General features: G+C 53.0%; 7 protein-coding genes across 7 annotated transcripts; 4 read left to right on the top strand and 3 right to left on the bottom strand.

The window, feature by feature from the left end:
- Positions 1-736: 736 nt before the first annotated feature.
- Positions 737-2,371, top strand: AYO20_10572 (hypothetical protein; the record flags this gene model as incomplete). Its single annotated transcript, XM_022648829.1, has 2 exons — positions 737-2,038; positions 2,114-2,371. The coding sequence occupies 2 exons, from the start codon at positions 737-739 to the stop codon at positions 2,369-2,371; spliced, it is 1,560 nt and encodes a 519-aa protein (XP_022495202.1).
- Positions 2,372-3,090: 719 nt separating this feature from the next.
- Positions 3,091-4,229, bottom strand: AYO20_10573 (hypothetical protein; the record flags this gene model as incomplete). The annotated part of the gene is made up of 4 exons (XM_022648830.1): positions 3,091-3,417; positions 3,494-3,695; positions 3,789-3,986; positions 4,069-4,229. 4 exons carry the CDS (start codon positions 4,227-4,229, stop codon positions 3,091-3,093), a joined length of 888 nt encoding a protein of 295 aa, XP_022495203.1.
- An 888-nt stretch (positions 4,230-5,117) lies between these two features.
- AYO20_10574 (hypothetical protein) lies at positions 5,118-5,954 on the bottom strand (the record flags this gene model as incomplete). Its single annotated transcript, XM_022648831.1, has 2 exons — positions 5,118-5,538; positions 5,602-5,954. 2 exons carry the CDS (start codon positions 5,952-5,954, stop codon positions 5,118-5,120), a joined length of 774 nt encoding a protein of 257 aa, XP_022495204.1.
- An 846-nt stretch (positions 5,955-6,800) lies between these two features.
- On the top strand, positions 6,801-7,713 carry AYO20_10575 (hypothetical protein; the record flags this gene model as incomplete). The annotated part of the gene is made up of 2 exons (XM_022648832.1): positions 6,801-7,599; positions 7,655-7,713. 2 exons carry the CDS (start codon positions 6,801-6,803, stop codon positions 7,711-7,713), a joined length of 858 nt encoding a protein of 285 aa, XP_022495205.1.
- A 173-nt stretch (positions 7,714-7,886) lies between these two features.
- Positions 7,887-8,468, top strand: AYO20_10576 (hypothetical protein; the record flags this gene model as incomplete). Its single annotated transcript, XM_022648833.1, has 1 exon — positions 7,887-8,468. The coding sequence occupies one exon, from the start codon at positions 7,887-7,889 to the stop codon at positions 8,466-8,468; it is 582 nt and encodes a 193-aa protein (XP_022495206.1).
- A 1,089-nt stretch (positions 8,469-9,557) lies between these two features.
- AYO20_10577 (hypothetical protein) lies at positions 9,558-11,584 on the top strand (the record flags this gene model as incomplete). The annotated part of the gene is made up of 2 exons (XM_022648834.1): positions 9,558-10,490; positions 10,538-11,584. The coding sequence occupies 2 exons, from the start codon at positions 9,558-9,560 to the stop codon at positions 11,582-11,584; spliced, it is 1,980 nt and encodes a 659-aa protein (XP_022495207.1).
- Positions 11,585-11,646: 62 nt separating this feature from the next.
- Positions 11,647-12,555, bottom strand: AYO20_10578 (hypothetical protein; the record flags this gene model as incomplete). The annotated part of the gene is made up of 1 exon (XM_022648835.1): positions 11,647-12,555. One exon carries the CDS (start codon positions 12,553-12,555, stop codon positions 11,647-11,649), a length of 909 nt encoding a protein of 302 aa, XP_022495208.1.
- Positions 12,556-12,774: the final 219 nt, after the last annotated feature.

Here is a 12,774-nt window from a genome sequence, read left to right on the forward strand (position 1 = left end):
AAGGATAATCTGGCAATAACCAGCAAGGCACATCCCCCCGCTAGACTGCTGCTACCTTGGGGACCTATCCTTACCTCTTTGAATATCCGGGGGCATTTACTGGCTTGTAAATCGAAGCAGAAACGAAGCAGCATACAACATCTAGGTGGGTATCATCCCAGCACAGCACCGTGACTAGTCTCCAACGCCCTCTCCCTGTCTCTTAAATGTGGAAAAGTAAAGTACCCGTGGATTATGTTACGTTGATGAGGTAGTGACTACAAGGTTGTTACTAAGTCTCTTCCCCCCCTTTTCGTCTCTCTCCCAAACTCCGCGAAAGGCTTTGGTGGGCTGTTTAGCGCCTTTCTACGCTGCAACTTCAACTAACCTCGTACTCGTACTTGGGAGTAGATGAGGCCTTCTAGGCCTTCTCGGGTGGTCTGCTACCCTATCCACCAGTTCCCACTCGTTCGGGGCCGAGGCAAACCTGCATGGGAGCTGACCGGGATAATTGACTTTTGTCCCCGTCCGAATCGTTCCGCTACTCAGCTTGTCACAATGTGGGTTTCAGGTCTGGATCTCACCCATGTTTTATCCAGGCTATCAGCCTATAGTGCACCCCATGGGGCAATTTCAATCCAGCGATATGGCCGTACTCGACGTTGACAGGACATTTACAAAGGGCTCGAATCTAGAGTAGGTTTGTGGCTGGCTGGCTGCCGGTGCACGCCAACGTCGACCGAACGAGCCTCCGAGGATGGAAGGCTACAAGGAGATAACGTCGGCAATCGAGGGCCGACTCTTCCTCTCGACGCAAAAAGCGCACGAAGCGCAGGAGGGCAACGAGGCGTATTTCCAGACACGCCCCGTGTCCTTGCCAACGGCGGACTCTTGGTTGTCGCCGCTTGCCAACCCGATCAATTTCTCGGCCAAGGGCAAGACCGACGACACCAAGACCGTGCGGAAGGGAGTTGGTGGTACCGGGGGGAGCTCTCGACGTCCTCCGTACCTAAAGACATCGGGTCAAAATCTGCCCAAGCATACCGACCCGAGTTTGGAACCCGTCGAGATCACCCGGAACGATGCATTCAGCGTGGCCTTCGATCTTGCCGAGCCGGTATTGTTTTTGGAAGGATTTGACTTCCCACACAACCTAGAGCACACATCCGCGGTGCTGAGAGGGGTGATGCGGTTGAGGGTCGTGCAGGAGACGACACTGGGTAAACTCTCGCTCGACTTTCAGGGAGTCAGTCGGACCATATGGCCGGAGTCGTGGAGAGTGAGACGGCTGAAAAAGGTATTGGACGAAAGTGTCGTCGACCACACGTGGGACTTTCTCGACAAGGAGAGAGACCCCGCAAAGGCGGCGCGCGTATTCAGTCCCGGCGTGTACAACTACAACTTCGAGCTTCCGCTGGCATCTTCGTTCCCGGAGACAATTGACCTGCCCATGGGCAAGGTGTTTTACCACCTCACGGCCACTGCGGTAGAGTCTGGCCGCCCATCCGTCTCGGCGACCTTCAAGCAGCCTGTCACGCTGGTGCGCATTCCATGTGTATGTTCACTCGAAATGACCGAACCGTACCAAGTCCACGGCCTCCTCCACGGCCTCGGGTACGGCTTCTCCCTCGCGGCCAAATCCTGTCCGGTGGGCGGACAACTACCCATGAAGATGAAGATCTCGACCCAGCCAGACCGTTTCTGGCAGCAAATCACCGTAGCCATGGTCGAGGAAGTGCAGTATCAGACCCGCACGGGGATGGCGCACCGAGAACAGTCGCGGTCCAAGGCCGTCCTGTACACGAAGCGGGTCAAGCGCGATCCTCTGCACCAGCGCGCATTCCGCCGCATCAGCGCCGTGGGTGAGAATATGGCGGTTTCTCACGCCAACGGCACGGTCATCGAGAAAGACACGCCGCGGCGAAGTCGATCCATGTCGGTCCACGAAGACAGCGAGGGCAATTTCCTCTATGAGACGGCCATGCTGCAAATGCCGTCATGCTCACGCATCCACGCGGACACGGCGTACAGGTGTCTCTACGTCCGCCATTCGCTGCTGGTAAGCAACCATCTATCAAAATCTGCCGATTCCTTAGTCCCTGAGTATCGACTAACGCAGTGCATTCATTTATAGATCACCATCTCGGCCTTTGTAGAAGTGAGCGAGAGCAGCCGCAAACACTTCGAGATTCGGGTCCGGATACCCATCCAGATCCTGACCTGCAGGTGGCTCGACGGGAGCGCCACGCTGCCCAAGTACTCGGAAGACCCTGAGGAGCTTTCGCTCGAAGGGTCGCCGAGTCTGTGTCGCTGTATCAGCGGGTCGCCAGGGCCGATCCTGGGAAGAAGGAGTAACCTCGACGAGAGGACGACGGCTGATCGAGAGGACTAGACTATCGATAGAGATACATGGAGTTCTTGTCGGTGTGGCTGCCAAAATGGCACGGTACGTTTTGGGTATATATGTATGTATGTATGATGTATATATGATGTACTTTGTATTTGAGCAGTGATTTCTATTGCGAAGGAACAGTATAGAGTATTCCGAGCATGGACGTTCTAAACGTTAGTGGCCGTGGCTGTAGAAAGCCAGTGATCAGGATCAAAAAGGACTCGAGTGAAATCTATATATAGACCATTTGCTTTCTCGATACATTCAGCGTACGTGATTGGCTGACTACGGGTACAGTCATGTGACCGTAACAGTAAAATCCACGTGACTGCAACAAGATAAGAGTCATGTGACTGTAACATGAATTGGTCTCCCCTCTTCCCCCTCGTCCTCTACGTCCTCCAGGCCATCTATTTCTAGGTACTGTACTCGGGAGTTGTTGAGCTCACTAACACGACAAGTCGCCCGCCTGAAGAAGGCAAGAGAGGCAAGTGGCGAGAGGTAAAGGGGTATTTCTACCCTACATAGGCACGACTGACTAAAGTCTTCGAATGATACGCCAATTACGACGAGATGAAGATGATCACGACGACGATACTTATGACAGGGAGAGATGAATCGAACCCTATAAGATTAAAATAAACTATCCAACTTTCTCAGAAACACACCCTCTCTCTGTCCTTATCTCCCTCTCTCTGTGTGAGTGTGATGTGTGTGACCTAATAATCATAAAACACCAGCGTCCTGACCTCGATGCTCTCCCTCGGCGGCGCATTCTCGTACTCCGGGTCGACAAACGCCGTGTGTGGGATCCGCCGCGCCCGCCCGTCGTCCAGCGAGTCGTAGCACTTGATCAGCAGCGGCTCGTTGGGCTGTTGGGCGTACTTGAAGAACCACTGATGCTTAGGGTTCGGGCGGACCGCGTACGTCTCGCCTTCGCGGTCCGGGTAGATGAGTTTCGCGGGGATGAGGTCGGACTCGGGCACGGAGTGGGCGGCGGCCAGGGTGAGCGGGTCGCGGAGGATGGGTTTGATGGGGCGCCAGACCTGTTTTTCACCAAGGGGGATTAGATACCTAGGTCACGAGAAGAGGGGCCGTGGTAAGTTGTGTTGTGGTACTGACATTGATGATCTGGAACCGCTTCTTGAGCAGCTCCTCCGCCTCATCAGGGAGATGGTACCGCACCCGGTTCTCCGACGCCGTGTATGACTGGTCGATATGCACGCGGCGCGCAGGCCCGCGACGCTGGCCGCCAACGTCACGGACGTCCGACGTCGCGCGACGGATCGTGTGGTCGAAGATCAAGACGCGAGAAGCTCCCGTGCTGTTCGAACATGGTTAGTATATATTTTGCCCTCCTCCTTCTGGCCGATCAAGACACACAACACACGAAGAAGGGGAACGTAAAGCAACTTACGCATCTTTCAACAACTGCTCAATTTCCGGGTAATATTCCGCCTTGATCTTGTCGGCGTCGACAAAATCCTTCTCCGCGCTCTCATGCTTCAGGTACTGAAACCCATGGCTATCGAGGGTATATTTGTCCTCGTCGCCAGCGATGTCGTGGATGACAACGTTCTGGGTGACGTGGGGGCGTAGATACGAATCGGGTTTTCTGTTACACCCCCCCAAGGATTTAGAATCAAGGATCTTTTTTTTCTATTTCTGGTCCACTACTCTGATGGGAGGAAACATACCCGACATATGAAGGAGCAGGGAGAGACCCATCGCCGGGGTCCTTGTAGTAGTACACCTCGGCGGCGACATCGCGTTTCGCGGGCTTGTTGGTCTGAACAAGAGGTTCAACGACTTGCCCAACAGTATTGCCAGGGGCGTGTTGGACTGCTGCTGTGGCCATATTCGAGACTCTTTTGTTACTGGAAAATGTCACACAGGGGAAATTCGAGCTTAGGTGTCTAAATAGGCTAGATACCAGACAACGAACGACAAGAGGCAGGACTATCAATGGTATAAGTAATATCTATCTATCCCAGGCCCTTGACATCTGGCTCGGCATTGACCATCCGCATCACAGGCCAATGCCCGTCAATTTGTCATCTGTGTCGCTCCTCAAGCACGCAATACATGCAAAAAGCACGCCAGTCGTTAATGTTCTCCAATGCCGTCTTTTGCAATAATAATTGATCTATTGATTCACATGAGCGTGATGTTGGCCATTCTTGAATGGATACTGGATACTTGCTAGCGTAGAGCCACAGAACTTGGCCTTGTTTGGTAACTAATTACATGTGGGCTATATGGGGGTGAGGGAGTGTCCACAGTGATCGAACAGTCCAGCCATACCTCGTACGACGGTAGAAACGCGTATGGCGATACCGTCACAGGCGTTTGGGACCCGGTCAATGGCTTTGCACTGAATGGTGTAATCAGATATTATCTTCTTTAATACCTAGGTTCCCGCTGAGGAAAAGAGCGTATTACATATATGTGTATTTGTAATGATGTAGGTATCCCTGGGCTCCCTAGCTTGTCTAGCTGTCTGATTGGTTCATTGGTTGATTGATTGGGTATTGCGAGCTTCTGTACCGAGTACAGCTTCGGTAAAAACCTCGCACTTCATCTGCCTCCCTGCAGAGGGTGACCGTACTCACCGCGACAGCAACAAGCACGTAGGTGTCTCAAATTACCATTTGAGCTGCGTCATTCGTGTCTTTCCTCGATCCATTCTTCAGCGTGGTCCTGCGTAGACTGTATCAGTTAAAATTTCTCGTTGAACGGCCGCAAGTCAATCTCCTGCGTCCACGCCGATTTGTGCTGCGTATGCAGACTCCAGTAGCTCTCGGCGATCTTGAACACAGATTAGCATCCAGTTTTGACAGCACATGTTAAGGAGACTTGCAGCATAGGGACTCAATTTGCCATCTGGCGCAGCATCGTTGCGATCAGCATGCTCTGCGTCGGGGACGTCAATGCCGCCGTCGATGATGGCGTGTGCGACGTGAACTCCCGCAGGACCAAACTCCCTGGCGAGGGATTGTGTCAAGATGCGCGCCCCGGATTTCCCTGCCGCGATCACAGACCACAGCTTGGAGCCTCTAATAGATGCGGTCGCTCCGGTGACGATCAGGGTCGGCGGCAATGGGGAACGATCCACAGACTGGAGAAGCAGCGGCACTACGCCCTGAGCAAAGTTGAAGAGACCACCGCTAGAGCGCACCGAGCCGTTAGATACAGTCCTAGCTTGACATCATGGGGAGACACATAATTACATGTTACCGGTGAGACTAGTGTCCAGATCCGCCCGTGTCAGCTCGAGGAACGGTTTACGGCTTTGTCGCAGGTTGGGGCGGACGTTATAAATCGCGGCGACAAGGTGCAAATCCGCAAAGTCCTTCTTGATGGTTTCGAGTGCCGAAGCAAAGGAAGCCGGGTCCGTCACATCGGCGGAGATGCCGATTGCTTTTCCGCCATTCTTGTTGATCTGCGCAACGACATCCTTGTAGCTGTCTGGCTGACGCGACAGCAGGACCACTGGATACGCCTCGGCGAAGCGCAGAGCGACTGACCTCCCAGTCGCTGGGCCAATGCCTGCTACAATAGCATAGAACTTGTCGGATACCATTTTTGTAGATGTGATTTCTTTCTCTTCTTTGAATTCCTGTTTCCCGATCAGAGCGAAGGATGCAGCGAAGGACGCCAGACAATCAATGCTAACAAACGAGGTGTTTTAGATGATGAGAAAGTATATGCTTTTGCAGTGTCGTCGAATTACTAATGTATCTCGATGGTTTGTTACTGTCCCGAAATTGCGTGACCGGTATTCAGGATTGTGCGGAGGCCGAGGGGCAGCGAGGGGTACATGACTGGCCTAGACAGGTGCTCCTTGTCGCGAGAGTTTGTTAGGATTAGTGAACAAGCGTCGTGAATAGCATAGGCGCGACTGTTGGTTTCAAGTGGGAGCCAGGCTCGAAGCAGAGGATTACATGTTGGGAATCCATCGGTGTTGATGGCTGATACTTCCAATGATGAATGGACGTGTACGAGTACCAAGAGGTACATATTGCGGAGTAGAGACAAGATGAATGTCGAATAGAAGCACCAATGATATTCCGCCATGTCACATTTGCAAACAAGGGGTAATATTCGAGGAGGGGAATGCGTCTCGTTTATCACGAACACCATAGTTGCTGTGGTTTTGACAAAGGTCCTTAGTGGCTGGGTGGATTGTCGTAGGTGCCGAATTATTTCAAATGACTGAGTGATTTAAGTTCCACCCCAGCCCAAAACTCCGCGCTTGTTAAGCTTATTTAGTACGCGTTCTTATAGTCAAATTGCACGTCACAAACACGTGAAGCACGTCATTTGAAACCGGCGTCAACACAAGCTCCCTATTTGTTTCTCTCTTTCCTTTGTCCTGCTTACCCGTCAACAGAGGACATCTCCCTCAGTGGCAGAGCCTCATTATGCGATGCACTTCGGACCTGAGCAAGACACGCCGACACTCGAGATTCCGTACGATGGACTTCGATTTCTTTCAGCCTGCCTGTCAAGCGTCGTGTATGTGATTGACACGGAGAGGGTTCTCAAAACCTACCACGACACCGACAACAACGAGGACATCGTTGAGCGTCGAGCGTACGCCCGTCTCGGCGAACACCCGAACATCGCACGATTCCTAGGCTCTACTTCAACAGGGGATATTGTTCTTGAACGGGGACGTGTTCTCCGAGAAGTGCTTCGTCAGCCAAACGGAGATGTTTCGATCCGGAGAAAGGTCCAGTGGCTGAAGGACTACGCGCACGGACTACAACACTGCCACTCCAAAGGGATTGTGCATGCCGATGTTGGCTGTCACAATGCCATCCTGAACCCCCATGGTCGGGTACAGCTGATCGACTTTGCCGGCTGCAGCATTGACGGCGCAGAAGCCAGTTACTGCTACGAGTGGTTCTCATACCGCCGATCCGGCCCCGTATCTATCGCTAGCGTTCAAACCGACATCTTCGCCCTTGGATGTATGATTTTTGAAGTGGTGACGGGCAGGCCTCCCTTCCAAGACGAGCTTGAAACGTCTCCGACTCGAACGCACATCGTCGAAGAGCGGTACATGAACGATCAGTTTCCTGATCTCCAGAACCTTCCCGCTCCGCTACGTGAGGTGACAAGGGCATGCTGGCATGATACGGTTCATTCAATGGAAGATGTAGCGAGAATGCTCGAAGCGCTTGACGGACAGGGCTGCTGTGCAAAGTTGAGAGCTTGGATCAGTAGGTGGAAAGCTAGAATCATGTCACCATGTGGATCAAAACCTTGACCCGATAGACACGCAAGAAAGCTACGGAATGCTGGCTTCTATGCGCGACTGGGAAAACAACAACTGAGGTTCCCTCTGATAGACTGGGCGTGGCTGATGAAATGTGGCTCGGCGAAATGTGACACTGGTTTCAGCCTCACAACAACGTTAAAACCGGCGGTGGGATCTTCAATCTTCCAAAAGAATGTGCGCCTTTGTCGACTTTCTTATCGCAGAGTTGAGTCCACGAGATGTGACGACATGAGAATGCTCGAACAGCAGAAACGCAGCGCAATGAAACCGCATATGCCCGACAAAGCCTCGCTTGAGGCTGACAAGATGGAATTACTGGCAGTAGGGACCAGCGCAGCGGTCTACGCGCTCAATGACACCCGCGTGCTCAAAAGGTACCCGTCGGCAAACGAAGCATTTCAAAGAGAAACACTCGTTTACGAGCGCCTTGGCCAGCATGACGATATCGCACGACTTTTCGGAACCACCACAACCGGCATCGTGCTCAAGCGAGGAGAATTTCTGCGCAAAGTGCTACAGAGTCGAATACCGGGCGACCACGACGCGGGGAACTTGAGCTGGGCGATCCAAGCGGCCGAAGGCCTCCTTCTCATGCACTCGAGAAACGTGGTTGATGCTGATGTCGGACCGCACAATCTGATCCTGGTGGACTCGACGTGGATCAAGTGGATCGACTTTGAGGGCAGCGGAATCGATGATCAACCAGCGAGAGCTTCTTACGACATCCATTACTGGCGTCCAACGGAAGGAGATGCGTCGTTCACCACAGACGTCTTTGCCTTTGGATGCCTTCTCCTCGAGATTGAGTAGGGAAGTCCTCCGTACGCTGGCACTTTCGACCATCTCCCTCTGCACGAACCGATGGCAAACATTGAGAGTTTATATGCAGAAAGGCAATACCCGGATGTCTCAGGTCTCTTTTTCAAACAAGTCATTCTGGCTTGTCGGAATCTTCGAGTTAGAGACATGGCCGAAGTCTTGGCTGCCTTGCGCGGACTGGCAATACAGCCTTCGCAGTGAAATCTGATGCATTCCGAGAGTCAAGACGCTTAGTCGTGAGTGTAGGGGGGAAGTTCATCACCTTGATTCATCATCGACGACAACGAAATCCTCCCGGGCTCTTTTCCTAGTTTAGAATCCGATGATGCCATTGTCCATTGTCTCTGCTACGACTCTTTCCATGAACCACTCACCATATCAAGGTTTTCCTGCTGGACAGACACCACCTCTAGCTCCATTCGGTCAGACTCATGGGCTACTACTGCTCAATCAATCTCCACGTCCTTCTCAACCCTCTCGAGTCATAGTTATGTGCCACTATGACGCTGTCCAGGCCACGCCTTGTGTCTATCAGAGTGGCCAATCAAGGAGGAGCGTGACCAGAAGAGGAAAGTGACTCCGGCGGACTCCAAATCCAGACGAGGCTGAATCATCGTGGCAATTCTTTCCCGACTTCCCCTCCTCAGACAACAAACGTCCTAAATCAACTGCAGAACCTCGCAGAACAGAGCGTCTGAGTTTGGTCCTAGTTATACGGCGTGGCTGCTCCTCGTATCTCGCTGATGGCTGAGATAGCCATACAACGGACCCCAGACGTTCTCAGTGCGGGGCGTCACAATATCAAAACAGTCGCCAACAAGAAGCGTACCAGAAGTCACACGTTTGGCGGATGTAAAACCTGTCGCAGACGTCACATCAAATGTGACAAGGTGCGGCCTACATGTCTCACCTGTAGGGCTGTTGGCGCGGCCTGCGAAGGGTTCAGCCAGGACCTCAAATGGGTTGACAGTCGGAGCCGAGCCACTAACAACGAGGGCCGCGCGGAGTCGGCAGGCCAGTCAGTGAGACGTCATCTCTATACAGGTATTTTTCTCATGGGTGTGTCTCAGCCGAGCTGACATGGCATCTTCAGAAGCAACTCGAGAGCTGATGACCAAAGCTTTGAGTTCGGACTTTGCTCATAAGCCTGTTGAGGAGTCTCTCTCAGAACTTGACGGCAGGTGTCGAGATGGAGCACCAGGCTGTGCCGATGGCCTCGTTGTGGGCCCTTTTGGAGTCTTCAGCCTCGATACCACGCCACCACAGCCTCCGAGAAGCTTAACTCGGAGTGAATCAGTTCAGACGATGTCCGGACCGCAAGCCACTGACGTTCAGTATCACGAAAATGACTTATCATCTATTGAGTCTGTCGGCAGATTAAGCGATATACACGACTTCTTGGACTGGCCTGATCTTTTTGACCTGGACGTCACAAATGCCGAGATATTCCCACAGTCATTCGACAGTGGTCTTCAGGATTTGTTTGCCACTCCTGATCCTGCCGCGCCGCGGATCGACCATGCCGATACTTTCGCGTTTGAAAGAGATGTCGACTGCGACGGCGCCGTGTCTCCCTCGATGAGGTCAGTATGTGGCGAGATAGGCGTGAAGCCTGACGACATTGACCCTGCAGAAGCACAACTACTTCTCACTCACTTCAAAGATCGGGTCATTCCTCAATTGCGGATCATGCCTGTCGAGAAGAAGTCGCCGTGGGAAGTCAACAACCTGAACGCTGCGGTTCTGACCCTGGCAAGACTGACTTACATGGTTTCGCAGCCGGTATCTCACTCTGCTCTGGCTAATTTACAGGCACTACTGGCTCTCTCCGCCAAGCATATGGTAGCTCATACAGATGAATCTTCTGGGGGATACTGGCAAAGTTTTGCAGCCAACATCATCAATAAGGCAAAGGAGAACCTGCAGTGTGCCTTGGGGAACGAGATCAAGGGCACCAATGCCGCCAAATACAAAGACCTACTCATGGCAATTCTAGCCATGGTGACATATGCCGTAAGTATCGCGACGGAAGTAGTACACAATTGCTAATATCCGCACAGACTCTGTACGATAATCAAGCAGACGCTCGGGCATATATGATCGACGCTGAATGGCTGCTTCGGCTTCGCGGACTCGCGAAACGGACCATTTCGCGGAAGGCAAGGGAATTGCACCATGTCTATACATGGACAAGGATTGTGGAAGAAAGTACTTTCGTGTTGCGGAACTACGAATCATCCAGGGCAAAAGTGGCTATTGGGACCGCAATGTCTGGAGAAGTACCGGCGATACAGCCTCACACAGGGCCCAATCCTCGATTGGATGACTTCCTCCGACTCGACACATCTATCCCGGACAGCGAGATTGAAGCCGGTGCAGAAAAGGACAATGAGACCGGACAGCATGATATCCACCTTGAAGACAGCCGAGAATTTCCGCCGAGCATGTACACCGAGCTCTATGGGATATCTGAGAAGTGGCTCAGTCTTGTGTCACAAACGACGAGACTAGCGAATTTCGTTGACAGTATGGAATTCTACAAGGACCGACCCGATATTGTGTTCACGGAAGCGATCGAAAGACGAAAGCAACGACTAGAAAACATGGTCTGTGCGTTTGCCACGAGGGACCTCCCGGATGCCGACGACCAGGCGCTCTCTACCACGCGGAGACCAAGCGTGGAACTAGCCCGCGAGTCGATGGTGCAGGCGCTGAATTCTGCTCTCGTGATCTTCTTCTACCGAAGAATCAGGAGGGTCAACCCATTGATTCTGCAAGAACATGTCAAGACCGTCATCCAGGCTTTGAAAACCTACGAAGCTACGTGCAGAGAGACTGGCGTCCGGGCAACCGGGTCCCCCTGGCCTGCTTTTATGGCCGGGTGTGAAGCACTGTACCCTTCGCAGAGGGAGTACCTGAAGGGTTGGTTCGAGAGAGCTTTTGCCGTCACAGGGTTTACAAGGCTCACCGTGGCGAAGGCCTGTATGGAGAAGGTATGGAGGCGTCGCGACCAGCCTGTCGGCGCATTTTGCACGGGAAGCCGCGATCAAACCCGAACGTGGGAGCGAATTTCCAAGGAACAGAACTTGCACTTGTTACTGTCATGAGTCATTACCACCGATTGGCCTTTGTCTTTACGATGAAACCCGGAAAGCCTTTTAAGAGGTGCTCATGAATTCACAACCTTCAGCCCGGCAGTTTGCAAAATCCTGGCCAACTCTGCTCGCGGCTCACCGGTGAGCAGTTTGAAGGGCTTCCTCGGTCCTCCAGTCGGATAGCCGAGCAATTCCATGGCTGTCTTGACGGCGGAGGGGTAATTGTACTCCTCGAGAAACTTGCAGACCGGGTAGATCTTGGACCACAACTCTCGACCCGCTTGCAAATCACTCTTCACAGCCAGCGTATCCCACAACTGGGCCGACAGCTCAGGGATGATATTCGACGCACCCCACACTGCACCCTTGCAGCCCGCGGCGAGGCTGTAGAATGTCAAGGTGTCCCACCCGTTGAAGGCGGTGATTTGGTCGCTGAGCGAAAAGACCAACTCGGTGAGAGCGGGAGCGTTGCCCGACGTGTCCTTCAGATATCTCACGCCTACTTTCGACAGACCGGCAATCTGCGTCGGGGTCAAACTGAGCCCGGACGCCGAGGGGATGTTGTAGTAGATAATGTCCAGGTTTGCGGCCTCGTGGATCTCGACCATGAGTTCTTGAAGCTGCTCGTAGTTGACAGGGTCGTAGAATGGCGGTACGACCATCACAGCCGCTGCTCCGGCCTCTTTGGCGTGGTTCGCCAGGTCAATGCAGTCCCTGGTCGTGGTGGCGCCGATGCCCGCCACCACGGGTACTCTACCAGCGGCGTATTCGATACAGAGCTCGAGATTCTGTTTCCTCTCGTCCATGCTCAGCGCCGTGAACTCGCCGGTGGTGCCGCCGGGGACGAGGCCATGGCATCCCGCGTTCACGATATGATCAATGTGCGCCTTGAGACGGGATGTGTCGATGGCGGAGCCGTCGTCTGTAAAGGGAGTGATCAATGCCACGAGAATTCCTGACAGGGAGGGGTTTGCGGAGCCCATTTCAGCGGTAGCTCTGGGTGATATGAGTACACGCAGTTTGCTGGATCAAAGGCTTTGGAAGAGGACTGCTGAGCAAACAGCTGGACCAAAAAAGACATCTTCCGGATATTTGTATTTCAGAACAGTTTCAAGAGGGAACGGTCTCTAGGGTTCTACGCCCGTTTGAATTGATATTTGCCAGACCTGTTTCGCCGCATTCGGCCTCCCCGAAAAAAAGGA

This window comes from Fonsecaea nubica (assembly GCF_001646965.1).
Source record: "Fonsecaea nubica strain CBS 269.64 chromosome Unknown Scaff115, whole genome shotgun sequence".
Classification (NCBI taxonomy): Eukaryota; Fungi; Ascomycota; class Eurotiomycetes; order Chaetothyriales; family Herpotrichiellaceae; genus Fonsecaea; species Fonsecaea nubica.